The sequence below is a fragment of the Lissotriton helveticus genome, chromosome 1_1, assembly GCF_964261635.1.
Source record: "Lissotriton helveticus chromosome 1_1, aLisHel1.1, whole genome shotgun sequence".
NCBI classification, from domain to species: domain Eukaryota; kingdom Metazoa; phylum Chordata; class Amphibia; order Caudata; family Salamandridae; genus Lissotriton; species Lissotriton helveticus.
The window spans coordinates 120,077,727-120,105,214 of record NC_136057.1 but is presented as its reverse complement, the minus strand read 5'-3'; the positions used below and the strand labels follow the sequence as shown (position 1 = coordinate 120,105,214).

Here is a 27,488-nt window from a genome sequence, read left to right as displayed (position 1 = left end):
ATAAATTCATCTGCAAGGCGCAGATCACACCCAGAGAGCCACAGCTGCCTGTAAAACCCTGCAGCCTCTCTCAGAAACTAGTGCAGCAAACGGCATGCGAAGAAGAAAGATGCTGCACAACTTGTGACCCTCGGCAACCCGATACCTGCCGTTTAATAGGTAAGCTGCTACTTTCTCCCCTCTTCTACGGTGGTATGTTGCTAGGCCCAAGATCTGCTCTCTGTGCTCCTTCACGCAAGAGATCTTTTTTCCAAGCTGCTCGCTTTTTAAAAGCAAGAGCAGCAAATGGTGCCTCAGTGATGTGTCAAGTGTTTGCGCTTCACAATGGAGTTTGCGCACTCAGGGTTATTACACTAAATGCATGTACCCTAAAGGAACACTGGCCATTAGGCATTTTTGACTATAAGCCCTTGCTAAGTTACAACATTCCAGTAAAACTTACTTTTGTGGTAAGCAGGACAAAAGATTGTTACAGTGAATATGGATCTATCTTATTTTTATTGATTGGTGTTGTAGAAACTTTCGTTTTGAGTGAAGTTCCTGGCAAAAACTGTGCAGTGATAGGGTTCAGTTTAGTGTGTATTATTTGGGGCTGTTGAAGATGTGCCTTTTGAGTTAAGCTCTTCTCACACACAGTGCAGTGATAAAGCCTCTTTCCGGTGTGTGCACTTTGATGCCGTACATGGCCTTTCTTTCTGAGAATAGCGCTTGGAACACACTTTGCAGTGATACGGTTTCTCTCCAGTGTGTTTGGTGTCACGAGACTTGACTTTTGATTTAAGCTCTTCTCGCACACAGTGCAGGGAAAAGGTTTCTCTCATGTGTGTACACTTTGATGCTGTACAAGGGTTGCTTTACGAGAAAAGCGCTTTGAACACACAGTGCAAAGATGAAGTCTCTCTCCTGTGTGTACTCTTTGATGCCGTACAAGGTCTCCGTTCTGGGAAAAGCGCTTTGAACACACAGTGCAGAGATAAGGTCTATCTCCTGTGTGAGTTGTTTGATGCAGTACAAGGTGTGCCTTCCGGGAAAATGTTTTGGAACACACAGTGCAGTGATGAGGCCTCTCTCCTGTGTGTACACTTTGATGCCGAACAAGGGTTGCCTTACGAGAAAAGCGCTTTGAACACACAGTGCAGTGATAAGGTCTCTTTCCGGTGTGTATTAGTTGGTGCCTTAGTAGATTTGCCTTTTTATTGAAGCTCTTCTCACACATGGTGCAGCAATAAGGCTTTTCTCCTGTGTGTATGGGTTGATGCTGAAGAAGGATTTTCTTTCGAGTGAAGCTCTTGGCACATACAGTACAGTGATAAGGCCTCTCTTCTGTGTGTACACTTTGATGAGGCCTCTCTCCCTTGTGTACGCTTTGATGAGGCCTCTCTCCTGTGTGTACGCTTTGATGAGGTCTCTCTCCTGTGTGTACACTTTGATGAGGCCTCTCTTCTGTGTGTACACTTTGATGAGGCCTCTCTCCTGTGTGTACACTTTGATGAGGCCTCTCTCCTGTGTGTACGCTTTGATGAGGTCTCTCTCCTGTGTGTACGCTTTGATGAGGCCTCTCTCCTGTGTGTACGCTTTGATGGGGCCTCTCTCCTGTGTGTACGCTTTGATGAGGCCTCTCTCCTGTGTGTACGCGTTGATGCCGTACACGGCCTTTCTTATTAGCAAACCGCTTGGAACACACTGTGCAGTGATACGGCCGCTCTCCAGTGTGTGTTTTTTGATGCTGTAAAAAAGTTCCCTTTTGAGTGAAACACTTTTTACACGTTTCACAGGGATATGGCCTGAGGCTGGTATGTCCTTTTTTGTGCCTCACAAGAAGTGTCTCATTGATAAATCCTTTCTCACACACATTACAAGCAAAGCGTCTCTCCCTCATGTGCATTCTGTGCCGTTTTCCTAAGTAGACATTTTGAGTAAAATTCATCTTGCCTCTGGAACCTTTATGGATTTCTTTCGCATTCATACTTTCTAGATGTGATTGTTGTTCTGCAAAATAGAAAAAACATTGAAAATTACATGAAGAAAATATTTCTTGAAAAAGCTGCATTGAATACTTTGCGAACAGTAAGTGAACAGTTACAATTCAGAGAAAAAATGTATGTTCTAAGAAGAAGAGTCACACTTCCCTTTGAGACACACATGGTGGCTAGTCCTCCTACATAAAGTGCGTTGACTTGGTCCTGCAGCAGGAGCATGCTGGGAAATCAAGTGATTCATGTTAGAATTGGGGGTCTCTGGTTGGCGCAAGTATTCACTTGTGACAAGCAGGGACCCTCTCCTCTAAGTCAGGGCGAAGGATGACCCCTTAGAATTACCCTTGCTCACCTCTAGGTGCGTGGCGTGAGCAGCCAAGGCTATTCTTCAGGCGTAACTGAGTTAAGCATTTGTAATAACACACACAGTAAAATGTACCAATCCCCCCACAAATGGACACCAGGCTGTGAATATATAAAAATACGTTCCTTTATGTAAAAAAATATATATATGTGCAGACAAGACTTATCACAAGACCAAATATAACGTTTTTAGGTATTGGGCCACAGGTTGTAAATAGGCAAGCTTCACTTCTTAGTTCTGGTTCAAAAACAATGGTTCTCCTTGTTCCACTATACTTATAGAATAGTTCTTTTAGTCTCTGGTTGCTTGATCAGAAAGGATAATGCCCCAGTTCTTTCTTGGCAAGGTTGGCAGTCCGTTAAAAATACTTCTGGGGCAGTTTCTAGGACTTCAGGCCAGTCTTAGGCCTTCTGTGCACTTTGTAGTGCTTCCGGGCAACTCAAACGTGAGAATTCACGGCACCCTACTAAGTCTCACGCATCTCGCGTGAGAAGCGTACAACGGGACCCTACCAACACTCACGCATCTCGCGTGAGACGGGGTACGCGACGTACGTCTTCAAGCAAATGCAACACAATGATACGAGCCGTACCCAGCTTGTGCGGCTCGTACTGCGGGGGGGATTTCAGCGTCCCGGGCACCTGTCAGAGGGCTAGGGGCACAAGTTGGGGGACGGAGGTAAAGCGCTCGACCCCCACTCACCAGTAAGCACTCTCGTGGGAGCGTAGGCTTCCTCCTCAGGCAATCCGACGTGCTCAGCGTGATGACGGGAAATAAAACGTTGCGGGCCCCGAGCCTGTGGTGCTAGCGCCGTACTTTCAGATTGCAGTTCTTTTGTTGGGGGCGAGTCGTCCACGGACAGTGCGACTCGGTTCTGGCTGTACTTCGGATCTTTCGTTTCAGCGGGTGTGTGCCCACAGGTAGGCACGGCCCACGACCGGCAGTACAGTCGGTACTGAGGTCTCGCAAAGGGGGTGGCGCGGCCTGTGAAGGGTCTCAGGGGGTGAAGCAGGACAGCAAGGTACGCTCTCGTATGGGCGGCTGTCTCGGCGGGGATCACTGGCCACCGAGGAATTTCGGCGGGAGGGGCGCATGAGCGCTTCAGCGCGCTCCAGTGGCAGGCGGGGGCAGAGGAGCAGGCAGCCTGACCCGGGGGCAGAGAGCGACTCTAATTAGAGCGAGGCTCTCACGGGTGAAGGGCAGGCGAGCTCCCGAGTGCCACAGCCCTTGGAGGGGGCAATGAGGGCGCAGACTCAGCTGCGGCGGGAGGCACACACGGCTCGAAAGTCAAGACGAGCGAAGACACAAGGAACCCACTGGTCCTGGGGTTCTGTTCAGGGGGCAGGCTCAATCAAGCCCTTGGAGAAAGTTTCTAGCACAAGTCTGCAAAGTCTTTTTAGCAAGTCTTTTCCTCTCCTTCCTCAGCAAGGCAAGCAGCAGGCCGGTCCTTCCAGCGTCTTCTTCTCCTTCTAGTTGGGCAGAGGTTCTTTGTGGGAAACAGGATTCTGATTTACAAGGAGCAGGGTTCCTACTTTTATACAGAGTTTTCTTTGTTCATACAGGCCAGGGGGGCCTCTGCATAACTTCTTTCAGTCTCTGAGCACTTGTTGGGTGTACTCTGGTTTCTGCTTTCAGTGTGAGGGGCAGGCACACCAGACGCTCCACAGGAGGTGGAGCCAGCATTGTGTGGACAGGGGCAGCCAGGAGTACCTTGATGACAGTGCTTCGCCCTTCCTGGGCCAGGTGCCGGCTGAGTCATCAGTCGCTCCCCAGGGGGCGGAGCCAGCATTGTGGTGGCAGAGCACAGCCCTATTCAGAGTCCAGGGGCACTCCCACTTCCCACTAAGGTGTAATCCTTGCATTCACCACCTGTCATACCCCAGCCCTGTCAATCACATAGCCCAGACAGTCAGATACACATCCAAGCAGAGGCGGGCTGAAATGGTTAGGCAAGCAAATGCTAACTTTCTAAAAGTAGCATTTGCAAACACAGGATATTAAAATAAACTTTACTAAAAGAAGTATTTTATTATTCTGAGTTCAGGCATACTAAACTTTATTTTCTACCATGTTCCCTGAGCCTGCTGCGATTATAGAGTGTAATAAATCCAGCAGCCCATCTGGCCTAAGAGAACAGGTAGCCTTACAATAGTGAAAAACGAATTTGGCTGTAATTCACTATTAGGACATGCCACACACACCAGAGCATGTCCTACCTTACACTTACAATGCACCCTGCCCTTGTGTCTACCATAGGGGTGACTAATATGACGTTAAGGGAAGGTTTGGGGGCTGGCAAGTGTGTGCACTAGCCCAGCCAGCATGACAGTACCAGACTGCACGCAGGTTCTGCAGTGGCAGACCCTAGACACATTTTAAAAGGCTGCTTCTGTGGGTGGCGCAACCAGCGCTGCAGGCCCACTAGCAGTATTGGCATTTACAAGCCCCGGCACTCCTGGTGCACTTTACTGGGGACTGACAGTAAATCCAATGAACCAATTATGGAAATCAATCACATATGCATTTTACATTGGGAGAGCATATGCACTTTAGCACTGGTCAGCAGTGGAAAAGTGCCCAGAGTCATTAAACCAACAAAAACAGGTCAGAGAGAGTATTGGAGGAAGGCAAAAAGTTTAGGGATGACTGCCAAGAGGGCCAAGTCCAACAATTCACAAGAACCACTGTTGGACATGGGCTTTCTGGTTGGCTAGGGTAGGCACCTAAGCCAGGCAGAATCCACCACTCTAGTCAGGGTAAGCCAGAAACACACCTGAGATAATCTGCGCTCACCCTCGGGTAGCTTGGCGCAGAGCAGTCAGGCTAGTTTAAAGAGGCAATGTGCAGAGCATTTGTGCAACGCACTAATGCAGCAACACAGTGAGTAAACCACAAAAGGGATTCCACGTAGGATTAAGTAAAAATAGATTCTATATTGTAAATCAAACAAGACCAAAATGACTTAAATCACACTGTTCGTGCAAATAATGCAGGTTTGACAGAGAAAAACACAAATTACTATGAAAACATATGTCACAGCACACCTGCGCTCCTATTACACTTCATACGGTAACTGTAGTAAACGTGGTTGAAGTTATTGCATTTACAAACCAAACGTACGGCGCAGGAGCACCTACTAAACGCTAAACATTAATTGAGCTTGGGTCTTCCAGCAGTTCTCCTCTATGGACAGCCCTGCACCATTCTTGCGGTCATCTCCAGAGCAGAGACAATGCTGAACAAGAAATGCCCCTCACGCTCTTGCGAGTGTGGAGCCCACCGGGGCCGCTTGAATCGTGTCTCTTTGCCCAAGGGAAACCAAGCCACCCGTGAAGGAGAGCAGGGAGGCTTTACCACTCTTCTGGACCCAACCCGCCACACAGTACCTTTGTGGGTGCAGGGTCACTGTCCTCAGGGCATCTGTAACTTGCTAACAATGTTGTCATGTCTCGGGAGTGGGACCCGACGTTGAGAGCTTCGTGCAGTATACGCGTTAAAACCAGAGGGCGAGGCTGGCTGGAATGAGCCTCAAAATGCTGGCCCGCCGCATGTTACAGAACAACGTGTTGTCGAAACACCTGCCTTGAAGGCTTTGTGCAGCTCCTGTAGCTCTGCAACCTTAGACGCTGCACTGTACCATCTTAGAGCAGTACAAGTCTTCAGGGGCCTGTTCCTCGAGTCTCACGACCAGAGGGGCCACACTAGTTTATTCTTGGTGGCATCTGATGGTGGCGATATCTTGCCAGACTCCGGGGGTGAGGTTCACAATACAATTCAGCTGCAGTTAGCACCTGGGTCAAGGACGTGTTTGTTTCTCTGGTAATGCCTCCAGGCAAAACAACGCTGTTCACGCTAGAGAAAAAACGCTCACCACATGCTGGTTTGTAAAACGTGGAACACCTCCCCCGAATGCACAAAGGCACTCCCCTGGTCAGAGCGCTGCACTGTAGTTCCATGGTGCACTGTCCTGTAATGCACAAAGTTTTACCTTGGTGCAGAAGGGAGCAATGTTGACATGCTAGTCCTTGTAAAATGGGCTCACCCAGCAGAAGTCTTGGAGAAAAGAGGCAACAAGGTCTTTGATGGCCCTGAGATCTCGAGAGAACAGGGGGCAAGCAAACAAGCCATTGGAGAGCACTTCGGGGCACAAAGGGAGGTGGGAGGCAGCAGACAGCACATACAGTTAGGTTGCAAATTGGTAGTCCCTCCTGCAGCCCAGCTGCAGCAGGTCAACACAACAAGTCAGTTAGTTGAAATGGTTGTTGCTCCTGGCAGCACAGCAGTCCTCATGGCAATGAGCAGATTGTAGAGCCAACAGTGTCTGACTACAAGTCCCAAGCAGCGTCTAAAAACATGGGATCAGAGCTCCAGTACATATACTCAAAAATGTCTTTGATGAACGGGTGACTTCAAATGAACCCTCAGAAGTGTGCAACAGTCCCTTGCAGCCCATTCCTGGCTCCAGACAATCACTAGGGGGTAAATCAGCCCTTTGAGTGAGGGCAGGACACAACAAATTCAAATATAAGTGTGAATCACCTCTCTCCCAGCCCAAGAATACTATCAGCATGCAGATGAATGCAGATGTGTCCCCTGTCACACCCAGCCCCTCCCATTGGGAAAGCTTGGTTGTCATGGCTCTTCCCAACATGATAGTTGCAGGGGTTTCCTCTGTGGTTGAGTGAAGGGGTCAAATGCTAACCTCAAAGAATAGTGTTCAAAACACCTTCGAGGTCGAGCTTCTCCAATGCAGAATGCTGAACAGCTTTCTTTAGAGTACTCATGAGGCATCTACCAGACCTTTGGCCTGGGGGCAAAGGGGAGTGTTTTGATGCTTTATATTGAGGTGATTTAGAACGCTTTTGAATTCTTGACTATTAAAAGGTGGGTCGTTGTCAGATTTTAAGATTGCAGGTACAAGTCATGTCGCAAAGATGCCATCTAGTTTTTGAATAACTCTGCTCATATGTAGTGGATGAAAGGTCTTCTACCAATGGAAAATGGGAGGATTGATCAACAATAACTAGTAGATGATGTCCATTCTCTGGGGGGCCATGAAAAAAATCAATAGCAATTCTCTCCCAAGCATGATGTGGCAATTCTGACATAATCAAAGGTTGCTGACTAACTTGAGATGAAAGACAGTTGCATATGTGACAAGTCTTCAATTATTTTTTGACCCTTTTGTCAAGATACAGAAACCAGACTTGATCACGGAGAGCTCTCTCAGAGGCAACTATTCCTCGATCTCCTTCTTGGGCAAATTCGACTACTTGTTGTCAGAGACTTTGGTGAATAAGAATCTGTGTACCTTGCAGAATGAGGCCTTCCTGCGTTACTGAATGTTCATCTCTTACATTTCTGAACTTCATATACTCGCTGTCATTAGTGAGAGGTCTAGAATGCTGGTTCCACAACTTTTAATCTTAACATGCCTTGACCTTGGCTTGTGGCAGTGGCAATTTGCTCTAAAGACATGGCAGTTGGTGTGCTCAATTTCACAATAAATTTGATGTAATCCTCCACTGTCTTAGATGGGGTACCAGGGCATAATCAGCCAGTTTCTGATCTTTCCCTGGATGATGAAGAATCGTTTAGTTGTAATTCTTGTCACCTCAAACCCCAACGCTCAATTTTAGGAGGCATTTTTGCTGTGGGATTGCCAAATACCATCAACAATGCTTGGTGATCAGCCACTAATGTGAAGGGCTTTACATGGAAATTATTCACAAGCCCGAACCACTGCCAAACTTTCTTTCTCAGGGTGCAAGTATGCACGTTCAGTTTGTGACAGGCTCTTATTGGCATGTACCACGATATGTCTCCAGGCATTTGGCGGTCCGTTGTGCTGTGCAAAGACTGCGCCTAACCCTACAGGGCTAGCATCAACTGCAACCTCTGTATGGAGTTTGGTATCAAAGTAGGGCATTTCAATGGTGTTCTTAATGGCTTGCTTGATTTTTTGGACGTCCTTCTCACACTCACGTGCCCATTGAAGAGACACATTCTTTTTGGTTAGTTCTGGTGCAATGACCATAGCAAAGTCTTGTATGTATCTAGAACAGTAATTGACTGTTCCAAGAAATGATCGTAAGATAGAAATGCCTTGTGGTGGATTTGCAGTAGACAATGCTTGTACTCTAGCTGGATCAGGTTTCATACCCCCATCACCAAAGACATGGCTGAAGAATTTCCAGTTTTTTTTGTGGAATTCACATTTGTCAGCATTCAAAGTTAAGGCTGCATCATTCAGCAAATGACATACTTGCATGAGAGCTTTGTAATGTTCTTTCTGTGCAGCCCCACAATACCAATATATCACTATAGTTAAATGCATTTACTAAAGGCTATATGATAAGTCAATTGACGTCTTGGAAAAGTTCTGCAGCAGAGGATATACCAAAATTCAATCACTAGTAGCAAAACAAACCAATATGCATAGAAAAGGTTGCAACGTATCTGGATTGTTCTTCAAGTTCCAATTGGTAAGATCCTTTATTTAGGTTGAGTCGAGAGAAGAACTTTGCGCCATTCAATTGAGTCATTATATCAGCAATGTGCGGACTGTGAGGTTTCTCTCGCTCAGTTGTCTAGTTGGCCTGACCCATGTCAACACTTATGCGTACAGCTCCTTCCCTGTCTCTTTTAGGCACTGTTACAATGGGAGAAAGCCATGATGTCGGACCAATGGAGCGTTCAATGATGCCATGTATAAGTAAAAAATGAAGTTCCTTTTCAACAGCTTCTTGCAAGTGAAACACAACTTGTCTGTGTCTTTGATGAAAATTCTCATTTATGTGTAACCTTACTTTCATTGTTTGACTTTTTCCGACCCATGAAATAATGAAGGAAATTGACTGACAATTTCATGATGAGCATTCAATGTGTTGTTCACTGATATCAGTCCCATATCAGCAGCACTATGGAAACTCAGCAATGGTGTGCACAAATTTATGGTGACTGGTGGAGAAATACCACTTTTAGAAGTTGGCATTGCTTTGTGTCTGCCTGCCTGAGGTGAAATGCATGTCTGGCTTGTGAGTGACAGGGGCTGGATGGTGTGGGTGGCTCCAGGAGACAGGGTAAGTCAGCCCAGTAATGAATAGACAGATCTGCATGCGGTTGGGAGGGAGGAGTTGCACCTGGGACCTGAATAGGGCTGTGCCTTCCCTCCACAACCTAACTGGGCTACACTGAACCCCACACAGGACGGGAAGATACCCAAGCCAATACATTTGGAATCACTCTCCAATGCCTTGGCAGAACTTCAGGCACTTACCCAGAAGTCTGCCTCCGTGCAAGTTCCCGAGGATTAAAGGACTCACACTCCAACAGGTGTTGCACAACCCCGGCAAACAACAACTGAGCATGTGCTCTTTGATTACCATATTGATCCGTCCCTCAAAATCATGTTTCGGGTTAACCGTCACCCAATTAACCAGTGCAACATAACATTCATGTGCAAACTCCCCCCAAGACTGGTGAGACAGTTTCTTACTGCCACTGAACTTCAACCTGTACTCCTCTTCTTGGGAACAAGGTTCCATACTTTGGGAACTGGGAATGGGACTTCCTGCACTGGACTCCATATTGCTGCCACCACTGAACCCCACCCTCACTGGTGAATCCAGAAAACCACAACTGCACTCAGGGGATAATCTACCCTCCAGAGATAATTTCTCCCTGTCAAAGGCCCTCTCAGCCTCTGCCATCTTCTCCTACGCTAAGACCCTTTCGGTCTCTAGCATTTTCTCCTCCACCCTCTGCTGCGCTATCTCCTTGGCATGCTCTAACCTGAGCTTCTCCAAAGCCAGCTGATGCTCCCTTTCTTCCCTCCTATCTACCTACACCTCTGGGGATAGGGAAAGAGATGGGGCACTGTCCCTGACACTGGACCCAGCTAGAGACTCCCTATCTATGGGGTCCTCACTATCTACTAGCGTCCCTGTCCTGTTATTTTCTTCCTCCCCTTCAGACTCCACAGGGCCCCCCTCAGCCCCACCATCCTCTTGGCTTGCTGTCAGGGCCTCATCTCCTTATTGTGCTCACGTTCCCATTCATCCTTTTGCCATTGGATGAGGTTTTCCCGAAGTTTTGACGTGGTGTCTGACCCACTCACTGCTATGTCTCTCTCCTCACAGAACCCCACCAACTCCCACATACTGTATCTAAACAGACCATAGAAATTAAAGGCAGACTCCATTTTGGCAGGACGCTCAGAGACACGTGCAACACAGGAGACCTAGGTGCAAGAGCTGCAATAGGAGTCCGTAATTCAAAAATGACACTTTTAGGAGAAAAAATCAAATAAAACTCAGAAACAATAATCCCCAAACATGTGATTATCTAAATGCAGGGGTTGTAGTGCAACCAGTTGTCGCTGTGGTACTGCGCAAACGCAAGTCCTATCCTCACCCCTGACCACCAATGTTAGAAATGGGATCTCTGGTTGGCTAAAGCTTGCGCCAAAGCCAGGCAGAGACCACCACTGTAGTCAGGGAAAGGGAGTTACACGCCAAAGATAAACCCTGCTCACCCCTTGGAAGCTTGGCACGAGCAGTCAGGCTTATCCCAGAGGCAATGTGTAAAGCGTTTGCGCAACACACACACACACAGCAGCAGCACCCTAGGCACACCACAAAAGGAACTCCACACAAGGTAATATAAAAATAGCCTTTGTATTGTCATAAACACATTCAAAACATAATCACATAATATACACTGTGCACACTGGCAAAAGGCAATATTCACAGGGGATTATATACAGGACCAGGCCAATCAGGCCCTGGTCATAACCATCAGAACAGGTAAGTAAAACACAAGTAATGAAACAACCAGTAATTCGCAGTGAGCAATTGCGCTGGGCAGAGGAGTGCATCTCACTCCTACCTCATTCAGAGATGCCTTCAAAGGAATGCTGGCCTAAACATGGCAGCTGCCCTCTACTTGCTGGGCAGCTGTGAAATCCAAAAAGATGGGCACTGGCACCCTCTGTCCCCCACTGGGAGTCTAACAAAAGAAATGGACCCAAACGTTGCAGCTGCCTGCACTTCCCACGGCAGCTGTGAGAATGCATCGGCAGTCCTGGCACTCACTGTGCCTCTGGCGCCCAAAACAATGAGGACGGACACTGTGCACATGAGAGTCCCGTCCTGGGACTCTGAAAATAAACTCTGCCCCAAATGTTGCAGTTGCCCACTGTCACGCGGGGCAACTGAAACGAAATCTTGCCAACACGGGGTAGAGCACGGGCCTCTCGTTGGAGATTAAACTGGAGAAGGGCCCAAAACGTTGCAGTTGCCCGCTTAAGCGCGCAGCTGAGAAAATGCCACAAGCACCTACAATGTGCATTGAGCGGCACCAACACAGCGGTGCATTCAGCCTCCCCTCACTCACTGGTGGCGCACTGGCAGATTTCTCTGGGTCCCGGTGGGTGGGGGCAGGCACCGACAACTTGCCTCATCTCTCTCCTACCCCTGGGACCCCCTCCTCACCTGGTCAGGTGGTCTCTCTCTTCTTTTGGTCCAAGGAGCGCGGGGTAGGCTCCCGACCGCTTCCTTTCTCCTTTTTCCACAGGAGCACTGCTGCCGGCTTCTTGCGGAGCACCCGGCCCACAACCAGGCCGCTCTGCCTGGCTTCCAGGTTGCCGTGGCGGCCACTCTTGTAGATCCACGGTGTTCTCGACGGCGGCCTCACACGGGGGCCAGAACCGGCGGGGTGGGCTCCCGCTTCATTTTTGTTAAAAAGTACTAATACGTGGAAACAGCGGCAATGCGGGGTGGGCACCCGCTCTTTCAACAAAGATGATTGCGGGGTGGTCACCTGCCGGCAGCATACACAAATGCGGGTTGGCTCCAGCTTCAATAAGGAGCTCAGGGGGGAATCCAACACGCCGGGATTCCCTCGCGCTGCAGCAGGGCCTGCTCCTCTCCCCTTAGGTGACCCAAATACACCGCTCACGAGGCGCTAGGCCTCAAAAAGGCAGAAATAAGAGAGTCCTTGGTGCTGGGGAGACCCCCAGCAAAGTGCAGCCAGGCAGGCCAGCACGCAGGGACCCCCAGGAAAAAGCAACTGGGTCCCACGGCGGTTCCTCCTGGCAGAGTGTCCTCCCAAAGTAAGAACATGCACAACACTTTCATGGGGTCACGGCCCCTACATTTATAGGACAATTTGCTTTGTGTTACAGCATTGGGCTTGGGAAACCAGATGCAACTGGTTTTGGAGCACTCTGTTTATCAAGGGTCCTCTTCCCTATTGTTAGGTGGGGGCTCAGTGATCAAATGCACCACAGGGGGCGGAGCCAGCATTGTGGAGGGAAGGCACAGCCCTATTCAGGTCCCAGGTGCAACTCCTCTCTTTCATCTGCATGCAGATCTCTCTATTCATCACTGGGCTGACTCACCCTGTCTCCTGGAGCCACTCACACCATCCAGCCCCTGTCACTCACAAGCCAGACATGCAATTCACATCAGGCAGGCAGACACAAAGCAATGCCAGCTTCTAAAAGTGGTATTTCTCCACCACTCACCATAAATCTGTGCACACCATTGCGCAGCATTTATTCTCACGAGTTCATACACACTAAACTCGACCCTGCACTACTCTCATACCAGGAATTACCATGAACACACATTTCCCCCATCCATTCCTATTGGAGGGCAGGCCAATCTGACCCCATGTACTCAGAGAGCGCAGGCACTCTACACTGGGCCACAGTGCTAAAGTGCCCAGAGGTCTAAAATCACTTCCACCATGTCAGAGCTCAAGGCAAAAAGTTCAGGGGTGAACCTGCCGAAAGGGCCAAGTCCAACACAGATGAAAAGTGGGTGGAGTCTAGGGAAGAGCGAGTGCCGCACTCAGCTTTAAAGTTACAAAATAAACCTTAAACGGCACGGCTGAAGTGGCGAAAGGAGAGGGGGTTGTTTGTAGTGTTGCTTCTGGTGTATGCGGCAGAAGGGGGTAGGGTTGATGAAGCAATGAGAAAAAAAAGTGAGTAGACTGACAGCAACATACTGGTTACCTTGGACTTCTGCGCATTATACACTAGTATCCCCAAATCTGGGGGGATTGCCGCCATACAGCATTTTTTAAAAATCGGAGACACCACTCTACTTGAGCATTCTGAAATGCTAATAGATTTGAATACTGTTGTTTTGGCTAACAATGACTTTCTCCGGAGAGTAGTATGATTTTACAGCAAGTTGCAATAACTTAGCATGGCCAGATTATCAGGCACAATCTGTTTTAGGATTTCACCCGATGCACTTGGCTCTTCACAAGGTATCCTTCAGGATCACAACGGTGTTCTTGTTCTATCTGGTGGTGGTGACTTAACAGCTGCATTTCTTATCCCTATGTCATCATTACAATTGTGTAAGATACTTTGTATATCCTATTGCAGCCTTGAAAAAGTCTCTATGACAAAACACGCGACGGCTGCGTGTCAGTAATGGATTTTACGTCTCCGACGCAAGAAAGGTGAATAATTGTGGAAACAATAAATCACAAAAACATCTCTGATCTTGCAGTACTTCTTTACTGGCCACAAGGGATGGCCATTGGACTTCGCTGAGAGTGTCAGTGTTCCTCTGCTCATTTGGAAGCGAGGTGTTGGCAGGATAGGCCTCTTTGACTTAACGAGGGGGAGCAGCTGTCACTTATCACAGAGGCTCTGCATGAGCACTCTCACAAAGGAGTTATCACTGGTCTTTTGTGACTCCAGAATAGCTGGACCCAGGGCAAGGAGGAAGCGGATGCCTGACACGTCATGGCGGTGGGAAGCCTCTAGAAACTCCTACTAGTGGGCGCCAGGTATAAATATTTGAATCCAGACCGCAAAAGAAAAAATGAGGTCCCAGTGCCACCTACTGTCCCTTCTAATACTTCATGCCAGTAAAAACAACTCTCAACAAAGTCCCACAAATTATAGTGTCAGAGACAATTTACACCACTGACACCTAGTGACCCCTCCTAACATATCTCACCATTAAAATGAACTCTCAACAAAGTTCCACAATGCTAAAGTGCAAGATGTTCTCTTGCGAGTATACTGTGTTTTTATATCTACACTGTTATTCTAAGCATAAATGATGATTGTTTTGCCCATCTTCTTCCAACATTATCTCGTGCATATACTGTTATCTCATGTTGATGCTGCTTCCTATCCTACCATGTGCCTATAGCAGTGACCCAACCTTTGTGATGTCTACTAGTCTATGCTGATATTGATATACTACCTATGATGTGGGTGTATAACTTGTATATATGCCCTCGAATATAAAGGACGTTTCTGCAGACTGACCAATAAACTCCATCACAACCACCAGCTCCTAGATACGGCGGCCACTAAGAACCCAGTGACATCAACAGGCCCACTGGCGCTTTTCGGCATTCAAGGCCCCCTAGGGAAGACACACTGAATCTCCCCGGCAGAGTTAGAAGCATTAGTCAGTTCCCAAATTCCAAGGTGATGATCTCACCGCACACTACAACACAAAAATGGGAGAACTCCTTGACATAAACGCCCCTTTGAAACTCAAGAAATCAAGAAGTATCCCCTTCAGATCTTGGTTTGGAGAGGTGTGGTGCAGTGGCCAGGGCAGCTGACTTCGGAGCACAGGGTTCATGGTTCGATCCCTGGCTCCGGCGGCAGCTCAGCCAGCACCATGTGACTTAATTTCCACAACAGCCCCCAGCTCCTTGAGACCCACAAGGGTGACTAGTTCTGCTCTTTACAAATACGGATTTAGATTTTATTTGGTTTAACAATGACCTTAACAAAGAGGCAACAACTCCGATTGGCTGAAAGAAACTGAAGACAACAACCCTTGGTAACACATCTTGCGATCCGGGGAGCTAAATGCATAAAATACAAAAAACACATATTCAGAGAAAAATCCCCCTTCTTCTGAGTCAAACTTGACCCTTCTAGGAACAGACCTAAAGACCTTCTCAACATCATCAAACAGCAAACCTCCTCTTTCCCTCAACACTCAATAAATGACTCTACCATGCGCTGAATTTAAGGAGGCTAACATTCTCAGCGATAAGAACAGAGGGTACCCGAACAAATTGGTACGCCGCTCTCTAAAAAGAGCTTGGTACTGCCCCGTGAGGTCTTGCTAGAACCCAAGTCCAAAAAGAACCAAGACAGACTTATATGCGTGACTACTTTCTCACCAGCCTCAAACTCTATAAGGAAAAGCATACTGAAGCACTGGCCAGTACTGAATGCAGGGGAACTACAATTAGAACGCCCCATGTTCGCTTTCAAATGGGCCAAAAATATCAAAGACCACCTGGTACGTGCGTCCCTCCCACAATCCACACCCAAAGTCACATTAAATGATATATGGGGACTACCCGCACTAACTGGCCACACGAAATGTGGCAACTGTGTAGCCTGTGACTCAACTATTGAAGGCAAAACCTTTTCATTTGACTCAATCAAGTTTGAAAGAAAACAATTTACTAATTGTAATTCATCAAATGTGGTGTATGCAATCTTTTGCCCATGCATGAAAATATATATAGGTCAAACCACCCAGAAAATAAAGCTTTGCATTGGGCAGCACAGGAGCAGGATAAGCTGCAACACGGAAAACCCCCCTTGGTGGAACACTTTATGGAAAAGGCACACAATGAAAGAGACTTGACTTGGACAATTATCACACAGATCAAACCACCACCACGTGGTGTGGATGTGTCACAACTTCTAAACAAGGAGGAGCTCCATTGGATACTAAGGACTAACAGTATCCGCATGGGACTCAACCGCCTTGAGGATTGGACAACCCTCCTCTAACTGAATGTGCAAACATCCCCACGATATGTCTGGTTAGAAATCACTGTGTCAAAGAAATGTTCTGTCTCCGTCTATGGATAGAAAATATTCTCTCAATGCGATCATCTGTCTACATTTTCTAATAGCTGAATTGTCATTTTGAATGTACATTATTACCACAGTTTTAAATTTTTCACTGTAACTCTCGTCACCACCACTACCACTTTACAACCTCTAATTTCTCCACTCCAAGATGGCCCCCGTGTCTTAGTTACCTGACTCCCAATCCAAAATGGCCACCACACAGCTAGCGTTAGTCCCTCCTTTATTTTTCCAGACCACATGCCCAGTGCTAGCTTTATAGCCGGTCTCACAGTACAGTCTAACAACGATCCCCGCAAGAGATGCCGTGCCCTGCGATCCTGCAACCGGTACTACTGTATATACACCAACCCTACCCCGCGGCATTTTTACAAAAGTGCAGATTTCGCCAATCGAATTGCTAATGCCAACAATAACAGCAGAGAGATTTTTTCTATTGTGAATAGCTTTCTTGCCCCCTGCGCGGAGCAGCGGACTGTTTCAGCTTCAAAGGCCTGGTGTGAGAGTTTGTCCGGGTTTTTTGAGGACAAAAGAGCTGCTATCCAGTCTAATTTTGCTGCCATCAGTCTATTAAATACCTCGCTGGGTCCTTTCCGCCCTTTGAGGGTCCCATCGGGGCCAGGATGACGGAGTTTGTCCCTCCTACAACTACTGACACTCTTGCGGTGATTAAATCTTTGAAATCTGGGTCACCGTCTGACCCATGTCCAGCAAGAGTGTTGGCTGCTGTTGCCGATGTGGTTGTTCAGGAGGTGACACACGTAGTCGGCCTTTCTTTCAAATCAGCCAGTTTGCCTCCAGAGTGGAAACAAGCTAAGCTCCTGCCTTTGCTCAAAAAGGCCGGGGCCGACCCTGCGGTACTGACTAACTACCGGCCTATATCATTGCTTCCTGCTCTGGCAAAAAATTGGCGAGAAATTGGCTTTTCAGCAGCTCAACGAGTTTGTGGAAAGATCCGGAGCTCTTCACGAGGCCCAATCTGGGTTCCGCGCTGCTCACAGCACGGAGTCGGCCCTGGTGGAAATTTCAGAAGCAGTTAGGGAGTGTCTGGGCGGTGGCGGCAGAGCAGCTCTAATTTTATTGGACCTCTCTGCCGTGTTCGACACGGTACCCCACCAACGTCTCCTGGCCAGGCTCGCCGACATTGGTGTCAGTGATTTTGCATTAGATTGGCTAAACTCATTTCTGACGGCAAGATCTCAACAGGTACGGCTCCCTCCTTTTTCATCATCGGCTAGACCCCTCTTGACAGGGGTCCCTCAGGGCTCGACTTTGAGCCCTTTGCTTATTAATATATATCTGACCCCCCTGATTGAATTAGCCGAACAATTGGGAGCCAAAATTATAGCATACGCGGATGACACGCAGTTGTTGTTCACCTGGCCAGGAGAGGCTCTGGAGACAGAGCAGATCCAGAACTGTCTGTCCTCAGTTTTCAATTGGTTAGCGTCATCTCAATTGAAGTGCAATGAGGACAAGACCGAAATCCTGCTCTATGGCCAGTTCCCTCCTGACTTTAGGATCCTACTGTGGCCGGATGGCTTCCCCATACCAGGTGCCTCAAACACCTTGGTTAAGAACCTTGGGGTCTGGCTTGGGGAAGACCTCCGATTTGAGGGGCATATTAAGAGGCTTACTGGAAGTTGCTTCGGGACCCTGAAGTCTCTTAGAAGGTTTTTTCCTTATTTGCCCGCCTTAGCATGCGAGTCAGTCGCAAGAGCTTTAATCCTCTCGCGCCTGGACTATGCCAACGCTTTGCTTAGTGGCTCTCCGGCCTACTTGATAGGGCGGCTCCAGATTATTCAGAACGCTACCGCCAGATTATTGGGGAATATCTCCAGGCGGATCAGCGTTAGGAGTTTCCTGGAGAGTCTGCATTGGTTGCCGGTGCCACATAGGATCACTTTCAAAATTCTGACTCTGGCCCATAAGGCCATCAACGGGCTGGGTCCCGCTTACTTGATGAAGCGATTCATTCGGTACTCCCCCAACCGAGAATTGCGCTCAGCAGCTCAACATCTGTTGCAGGTTCCGCGTTTTCGGCGTGTCCGGTTGGGAGGACACTCTGTGGCAGTGAAGGCCGCCCGTGCTTGGAATGCGCTCCCGGCTTCTTTGCGCGGTATTGTTGACTTTACGGCTTTTAAGAAACCGCTAAAAACTCATTTGTTTAGATTGGCTGTCTAGTTCTTTAGGTTGGATCAGGGTTCTGCTGTCATAATTCCTTTTCTTTCTTCTCTTTCGTGCCAGGATACTCCGGCAGTAATTGAGCGCGCTATAAACAGCTTAATAATAATAATAATAATAATAAGAGAGTGAGGGTATTACACTTAAATGTGAGATGAGAACTCCTAGTCCCCTGTAAGAGATTATAACAAAACAAATGGAGGAGTGCCCCCTAAAGGCGAGACAGAGAAAGTCTCTGCGCCTGAAGCTTAAGGCTTAATCAAGCACTTGTGCCCAACCTTAACATAGGACATAGCATGTCCTTTTTGAAGACCCCTCACTCACCAACCTAGTTGGTGACATGCTTCATCATCTGGGTCCCACCCCGAAGGCCGAGTGCCAACAGGGTGTGCTACGACACCTGATTACAGTGGAGGGGGTATTTTTTCTCTTTTTATATGTGCAGTGATAAAAAGAGTAAGTGATTTAAAAAGGGGCCAGATTTACTCACTTCAAGACTTTATTCCTGAGTGACTGGACACCCTTGTAAGAGAACTGTAACACCTATGTCTAATTAAGTAGACTTCGATGTTAAAGACGTGCAGTGTTGATAAAATAGCGACGTGTGCTATGTGATTAAATTATAGGTCTTAGGTCTACATGTTTCAACCTCTTGTGATTGTGGGTATTCGTCAGGACCAAAAGGAAAAAGAGAGAGGGGGAAGTGGGTGTTCATCAAATTTCTTCTTGTAACCGGTGATAGTCGTTTTTATCTGGCCCTCGGCTAGTTGGATTTTGACTTGTATTTTCTCTGACAGCCTTAGGGCAGTTTTCAGGATGAGAACTATCCAGTCGTGCGTGCAGTGCCACGCTGTTGCTGCCCAATCTTTTCGGAAGGCAGCATCCTCCAAGAAAATACGAGGGGCGTTTGTAACTAATAGACCCTTAGGTGCCATGTTCTTGCTCAAGTACTGTTTTAGAATAGTGCCATGTAGGATAGTTCTGATCCTGCTTCTTTTTAGCTCTGTTAAGTTCTCCCAATCCGTAGTTTGTGATAGGCTTTGTGCTATGTTCGCATCCGCGAATATGGACAAATCTCCCATGATTTCCTCAACCTCCTCTGAGGTGTAGGAGAGGCCTTGATCTCGCTCATGGTTGCGGATATTACCAAGGGAACGAGTGTGTGATGACTATGTGTTACTCTCGCAGCTGTGCGCTGCCTAACTGTAGAGAAAACAATAATGATTATTTTAAATAATTTTAACCAGCTCTTGAACCAACTGTGATTGCGATTTTTGGTTTTTATTTTTCATATTTTGGACTCGCTCTTCGAGTCAGTTTGTTTCATTGCTGGGGGCAGCTTAAAAATTGTAAAAACGTTTTGGGGCTCGTTCTCAGACTTGCCTGACTTCTGTTGTGTGCTGAGGTGAGCCTAGCCGGCCCCGTTCCATCGCGGCTGGTGTGCCGTTTGTGTGGAGGGCGGGTGGCCATCTTACCAGGAGTCCTCTCCCCGGCTGAACCTGTGGCAGCGGTCTAGCTGGGGGAGTGACGCGCTCCTATAAAAACACCATGCCTTTTCTGACGCGCAGCGGTCACATCATCACCTCCCTTAGTAGCCGTTTTCCACCACGATATGCTTAATTTGCACAGTTCTTACCGCAAAAAACCATTGCAAATCAAAAGGCCTATATAGTCATACAGCCTAAATACTTTCTCCCATCATAAGGCTTACATAGCCACACAGCCTTTTGAGAGCAGCATCAGTATCTGAGCCACACACTGATTCCAATGGCTGGATACGCCAATAATGGAGAAGTTACAGATATGGTTAATTAACCATTTCTATCTACCTACCGCTAGGAGAAAATCTTTCTTCTACTCCATTTTCTATATGTTATATGTACAATCAATGTTTGTTTTGTATTTTGTGATCCCAACCATCCTTTTCCTGATATTTTTCTTTACAGGTTTTTCTTCCAGAGTGGGGAGAAGACTACATTTTGTATAGGGACACAATTTTGTGCTCCCATTCATCACGGATCGAGGGTAGGGCGCACCTTAGCGTGTGCGTACCACCCAGGCCCCCCTCTCTCTTTTTCCTTATGGTCCTGACGAAAACCCACAATCACAAGAGGTTGAAACATGTAGACCTAAGACCTATATTTTAATCACATAGCACACGTCGCTATTTTATCAACACTATACGTCTTTAACACCGAATTCTACTTAATTAAACATAGGTGTTACAGTTCTTTTACAAGGGTGTCCAGTCACTCAGGAATAAAGTCTTGAAGTGAGTAGATCTGGCCCCTTTTTAAATCACTTACCCTTTTTATCACTGCACATATAAAAAGAGAAAAAATACCCGCTCCACTGTAATCAGGTGTCGTAGCACACCCTGTTGGCACTCGGCCTTCGGGGTGGGACCCCGATGATGAAGCATGTCGGGGTCTTCAAAAAGGACATGCTATGTCCTATGTTAAGGTTCAGAAAAGGGGGTGGTGATGAACAGAGTGTCTGAATTAAGCAGACCACTCTTACCCAGTCCAAAGATCAGGGCTTGATCCATCACCGTTTTTTAGCTCACTGCACCATCCCAGCTCAGAACCTGGCTACATGCAAATTAGTCTGTTCCTGTCCCAGTGCATGATGGGAACAGGGCAAACCAAACTACCAAGCCAATTCTTATACTGGGAAGGAAACAAGCTTCCGGGGACCGGTTTCTGGCATTTCAGCCGTCATCGGCCCGGCTTGCTTGAATCCTGATGGTGCAATGAGCAAGGGACTCACATCTGAGTATACCCTTCCACGCTTATGGTGGACAAAATGATTCAGAAAAGGGGGTGGTGATGAACAGAGTGTCTGAATTAAGCAGACCACTCTTACCCAGTCCAAAGATCAGGGCTTGATCCATCACCGTTTTTTAGCTCACTGCACCATCCCAGCTCAGAACCTGGCTACATGCAAATTAGTTTGTTCCTGTCCCAGTGCATGATGGGAACAGGGCAAACCAAACTACCAAGCCAATTCTTATACTGGGAAGGAAACAAGCTTCCGGGGACCGGTTTCTGGCATTTCAGCCGTCGTCGGCCCGGCTTGCTTGAATCCTGATGGTGCAATGAGCAAGGGACTCACATCTGAGTATACCCTTCCACGCTTATGGTGGACAAAATGATTCAGAAAAGGGGGTGGTGAAGAACAGAGTGTCTGAATTAAGCAGACCACTCTTACCCAGTCCAAAGATCAGGGCTTGATCCATCACCGTTTTTTAGCTCACTGCACCATCCCAGCTCAGAACCTGGCTACATGCAAATAAGTCTGTTCCTGTCCCAGTGCATGATGGGAACAGGGCAAACCAAACTACCAAGCCAATTCTTATACTGGGAAGGAAACAAGCTTCCGGGGACCGGTTTCTGGCATTTCAGCCGTCGTCGGCCCGGCTTGCTTGAATCCTGATGGTGCAATGAGCAAGGGACTCATATCTGAGTATACCCTTCCACGCTTATGGTGGACAAAATGATTCAGAAAAGGGGGTGGTGATGAACAGAGTGTCTGAATTAAGCAGACCACTCTTACCCAGTCCAAAGATCAGGGCTTGATCCATCACCGTTTTTTAGCTCACTGCACCATCCCAGCTCAGAACCTGGCTACATGCAAATTAGTCTGTTCCTGTCCCAGTGCATGATGGGAACAGGGCAAACCAAACTACCAAGCCAATTCTTATACTGGAAAGGAAACAAGCTTCCGGGGACCGGTTTCTGGCATTTCAGCCGTCGTCGGCCCGGCTTGCTTGAATCCTGATGGTGCAATGAGCAAGGGACTCACATCTGAGTATACCCTTCCACGCTTATGGTGGACAAAATGATTCAGAAAAGGGATCGTTTTTGGCCACTATAGGTGTGGCAGGGTATACTCAGACATGAGTCCCTTGCTCACTGCTCCATCAGGATTCAAGCAAACCGGGCCGACGACGCCAGAAATGGCAGAAACCGGTCCCCGGAAGCTTGTCTCCTTTCTGGTGAAGAATTGGCTTGGTAGTTTGGTCTGCCCTGTTCCCATGATGCACTGGGCCAGGGACAGACTCATTTGCATATAGCCAGGTTCTGAGCTGGGATGGGGCAGTGAGCTAAATAACGGTGATGGATCAAGCCCTGATCTTTGGACTGGGTAAGAGTGGTCTGCTTAATTCAGACACTCTGTTCATCACCACCCCCTTTTCTGAATCGTTTTTGGCCACTATAGGTGTGGCAGGGTATACTCAGACATGAGTCCCTTGCTCACTGCTCCATCAGGATTCAAGCAAGCTGGGCCGACGACGCCTGAAATGGCAGAAACCGGTCCCCGGAAGCTTGTCTCCTTTCTGGTGAAGAATTGGCTTGGTAGTTTGGTCTGCCCTGTTCCCATGATGCACTGGGCCAGGGACAGACTAATTTGCATATAGCCAGGTTCTGAGCTGGGATGGGGCAGTGAGCTAAATAACGGTGATGGATCAAGCCCTGATCTTTGGACTGGGTAAGAGTGGTCTGCTTAATTCAGACACTCTGTTCATCACCACCCCCTTTTCTGAATCGTTTTTGGCCACTATAGGTGTGGCAGGGTATACTCAGACATGAGTCCCTTGCTCACTGCTCCATCAGGATTCAAGCAAGCCGGGCCGACGACGCCTGAAATGGCAGAAACCGGCCCCCGGAAGCTTGTCTCCTTTCTGGTGAAGAATTGGCTTGGTAGTTTGGTCTGCCCTGTTCCCATGATGCACTGGGCCAGGGACAGACTAATTAGCATATAGCCAGGTTCTGAGCTGGGATGGGGCAGTGAGCTAAATAACGGTGATGGATCAAGCCCTGATATTTGGACTGGGTAAGAGTGGTCTGCTTAATTCAGACACTCTGTTCATCACCACCCCCTTTTCTGAATCGTTTTTGGCCACTATAGGTGTGGCAGGGTATACTCAGACATGAGTCCCTTGCTCACTGCTCCATCAGGATTCAAGCAAGCCGGGCCGACGACGCCTGAAATGGCAAAAACCGGTCCCCGGAAGATTGTCTCGTTTCTGGTGAAGAATTGGCTTGGTAGTTTGGTCTGCCCTGTTCCCATGATGCACTGGGCCAGGGACAGACTAATTTGCATATAGCCAGGTTCTGAGCTGGGATGGGGCAGTGAGCTAAATAACGGTGATGGATCAAGCCCTGATCTTTGGACTGGGTAAGAGTGGTCTGCTTAATTCAGACACTCTGTTCATCACCACCCCCTTTTCTGAATCACTATGTTAAGGTTGGGCACAAGTTCTTGATTAAGCCTTATGCTGCAGGCGCAGAGACTTTCTCTGTCTCGCCTTTAGGGGGCACTCCTCTATTTGTTTTGTTATAATCTCTTACAGAGGACTAGGAGTTCTCACCTCACATTTAAGTGTAATACCCTCACTCTCTTATTGTTTTCTCTACAATTACGCAGCGCACAGCTGCAAGAGTAACACATAGTCATCACACACTCTTTCCCTTGGTAATTGTGGAGTAGTGTGGCTCACTGGTTAGAGGCGGCAGACCCGAGAGCAGAAGTCGGCCCGGGAGCAGGGTTCAATTCCCGACGCGGCAGGGTCGTGAACCTGGGTCAGCGGACTCGATAATTCTCGCTTCGGTGCTTACTCTAATCAGGGGTTCCACTCGGCAACTCTGGGCATTAGCTTGCCTAATCTCCACAACGGCCCCATCAATTCCGGGGATGCCTGGCTCCACCTTGGGGACTCCCAGCAGGGACCATCCCACAGGGAAAGCCAGGACGGGTTCCCCAGAGTTATACAGCGCCTGGAGACCTATGGACGGGTAGCAGTGCGTTTTACAAGCTAAAATACATTTACATTTACATTTACAATATCTTCAACCATGATTGAGAACCAAGGCCTCTCCTACACCTCAGAGGAGGTTGAGGAAATCATGGGAGATTTGTCCATATTCGCGGATGCGAACATAGCACAAAGCATATCACAAACTACGGATTGGGAGAACTTAACAGAGCTAAAAAGAAGGAGGATCAGAACTATCCTACATGGCACTATTCTAAAACAGTACTTGAGCAAGAACATGGCACTTAAGGGTCTATTAGTTACAAACGCCCCTCGTATTTTCTTGGAGGATGCTGCCTTCTGAAAAGATTGGACAGCAATAGCGTGGCACTGCACGCACGACTGGATAGTTCTCATCCTTAAAACTGCCCTAAGACTGTCAGAGAAAATACAAGTCGAAATCCAACTAGCCGAGGGCCAGATAAAAACGACTATCACTGGTTACAAGAAGAAACTTGATGAACTTAATAGGGAAATTAATGAACTTAAGGACAATCTGATGCAGCAGAAAGTGCAAAAATTTCAGAAAGATCTGAAAAGATTCTCCATGGTGAAAGCCTATCCTTATTAGGATCCGGAATACATACCAGCCTCAAAGGCAGACGACAACTCGGATGCCTCAAGTAATGCCTCAAGTAACACCTCCAAAGCCAGTAGCGACTCAAGTAATGGGGGCACTAAACAGAGAGGAAGAGGATGTGGAAGAATGCAAAGCAACTGGCCACCGTTCAATCCAATACCGATGCAAGGCTATCCAGATCCATTTAACCCCCAGAACTATCAGATGTTTGGGTGGCAACCACCATTCCAGCAACCCTTCTACCCACCAAATGCTTACAGACCGCATTTTTTAGCCAGGCGCGGAAGGGGAAGGGGAAAGAGAAGACCGGGGAACCATGGCAACCAAGTACATTGGGGATCGGAGGAGCCGGACACTAATCAACCACGGAGCAAGACTCCACAGGCAGGGCCCAGCAACCGGAAAACCTAGTCACAAATCTAGCGACTAGACCCCCCTCGAAGGATGAGGAACAAGTATTGAACAAAGGCCTCGGGTTTGTCCCGACGGCCAATTTGGACAAATTCAAACTCCAGGGTGAGCTTTCGTCCTTCTTTAGAAAACTGAAACTGAGAGCATTCTTTGAAAAGAAAGACGAGATAACCACCAATGATGATCCAAATGAAACAGGCCTAAGAACAAAATCAACTGTTATGCCACCACCACACATGATCCCAGTGGAAGTAACCACATTTGAGCAGGCGGTCTTTAATGAAGTAGAGAAGCTGACCCCGAAAACAGCATTTACTAATCTGACCAAGAAGGAGAGAATGGCCCTGGAGACTCTCAGAAATTGTGACACAATCATGATCAAACCCGCGGATAAAGGCGGTGGAGTGGTGGTATTGGACAAGTCAGCATATCAAACTGAATGCCGAAGACTACAGTCAGATGAGACGAGCTATCGGGAATTACCTAGTGACCCCACGGAGGAGCTACGTAGCGAGATAAAATCGCTAGTAGATTACGGAGAAGCGGAAGGATATATCTCCAAACATGAGGCTGATTTTTTGTGCAAAGGCGAAGGAAGAACACCTTACTTCTACACGCTCCCAAAAATGCACAAGAACAAACTACCCCCACCTGGGAGACCGATAGTGTCCGGCCTGCGTTCACTTTTGGAACCACTATCCCGTTTTTGCGATGTCTTCTTCAAGAAATTGGTGCAAAAAAACAGTACATACCTTCAAGACACTAAGAGTCTGTTACAACTACTCAACGATCTCACTGTGGACAACAACACCATCCTGGTGAGTTTCGATATTGAGAGTTTGTATACAAGTATTCCCCAGGACGCAACATTGAAGGTCCTGGAAAAAGCTCTAGAGGAGGAAGAATGGTCTTCAAGAACCCCGAGAAACTTCATCTTAGAATGTGCAAGGCTTGCATTAAAAAGGAACTATTTTGAATTCGAGGGAACACTATACTTCCAGATGGGCGGAACTTCGATGGGGAGCACATTTGCCCCCAGCGTGGCAGGACTATACGTCCATGATGTTGAGAAAAAACACATACTCAGTGGAAAAAAAACCTATAGATCAAATGTCCTGTTATGGAAACGGTACATTGATGATGTGCTGGCAATCTGGAATGGAACAGAAGATTCTCTGGCCTCTTTTTTCAGTTGGATGAATACCTGCGACGACAATCTAAAATTCACCTATGTCAAGGACCATAACACACTGGTGTTCCTTGACCTGGTTATAAACAAAGAGAATGGGAATTTTGAAACTGTAACACACTACAAACCAACGGCAAGAAACAATCTTCTAAGATTCGAGAGTTTTCATCCCAGGCCGTTATGGGAAAATCTTCCGTATGGGCAATATTTACGAATCCGCCGTAATTGTAGTCAACTTAAGGATTACAAAGAGCAAGCAAGCGACCTCACCAAAAAACTGAAGGACAGAGGATATCCGAACAAAATCCTGCAAAAATGTCAGAAACGTGCTCGCAATCAACCCCGGGAAGAACTTTTGGAAAACACAGTGAGACCAACTGAGGAAACTCCCCTCACTTGTGTTACCACATATAACAAGATTTCCAACGATGTAACCAGGTTAATAAATAAACATTGGTCAATTCTGAATTCCGGCAAAAGGCAGTGGGAAAAACCGCTCTTTTCTTTCAAAAAAACGAGAAGCATAAAAGATGCAGTGGTAAATACCAGACCAATAATGAAAGCAGTACAAAATGAAACAGTGCTAAATGCATGGGGACTACCTAAGGTGACGGGCCATTACAAGTGTGGCAATTGTAGTGTGCGTCCCTTCACGACAAACACAAAGACCTTGAATCTGGAACCAGGGAAGATTTGGACAATCCGAGGCCATACAAACTGTAACAGTGAAAATGTAGCCTACCGAATAACGTGCCCCTGTAATCTGCACTACATTGGTATGACCAACAGAAAAGTAAAATTACGTATAGGTGAACACAGGACCACCATCAGGTGTAAGAAGTCCATGACTAGATTGACAGAACACTACCTGACTGCAGGACATACGCCTGACGACCTACAATGGACTATCATTGAACATATAAGCCCTGGCAACAACCTGACTCAACGCCTCTTTGAGAAAGAACAAAGATGGATCTATAGGCTGTCAACACATAGGATTGGTCTAAATGACAACATTCCCTGGAATTCAGTCATGGGGTAAAGTTTGTATCAACAATAAGAGAGTATACCCCAGACCGCG

At 47.5% G+C, this 27,488-nt stretch overlaps 1 protein-coding gene across 1 annotated transcript in view; it reads right to left on the bottom strand.

Moving 5' to 3' along the window:
• Positions 1 to 664: 664 nt before the first annotated feature.
• Positions 665 to 27,488, bottom strand: part of LOC144759471 (uncharacterized) — a 46,344-nt gene continuing 19,520 nt past the window's right edge. Inside the window, exons 3-4 of the mRNA XM_078646485.1 lie at positions 1,544 to 1,989; positions 665 to 1,348 (exon numbers count right to left, since the gene is read on the bottom strand). Of these exons, the coding sequence (XP_078502611.1) occupies positions 818 to 1,348; positions 1,544 to 1,989 (977 nt within the window). The 3' untranslated portion in view covers positions 665 to 817. The remainder of the gene's footprint in view (positions 1,349 to 1,543; positions 1,990 to 27,488) is intronic.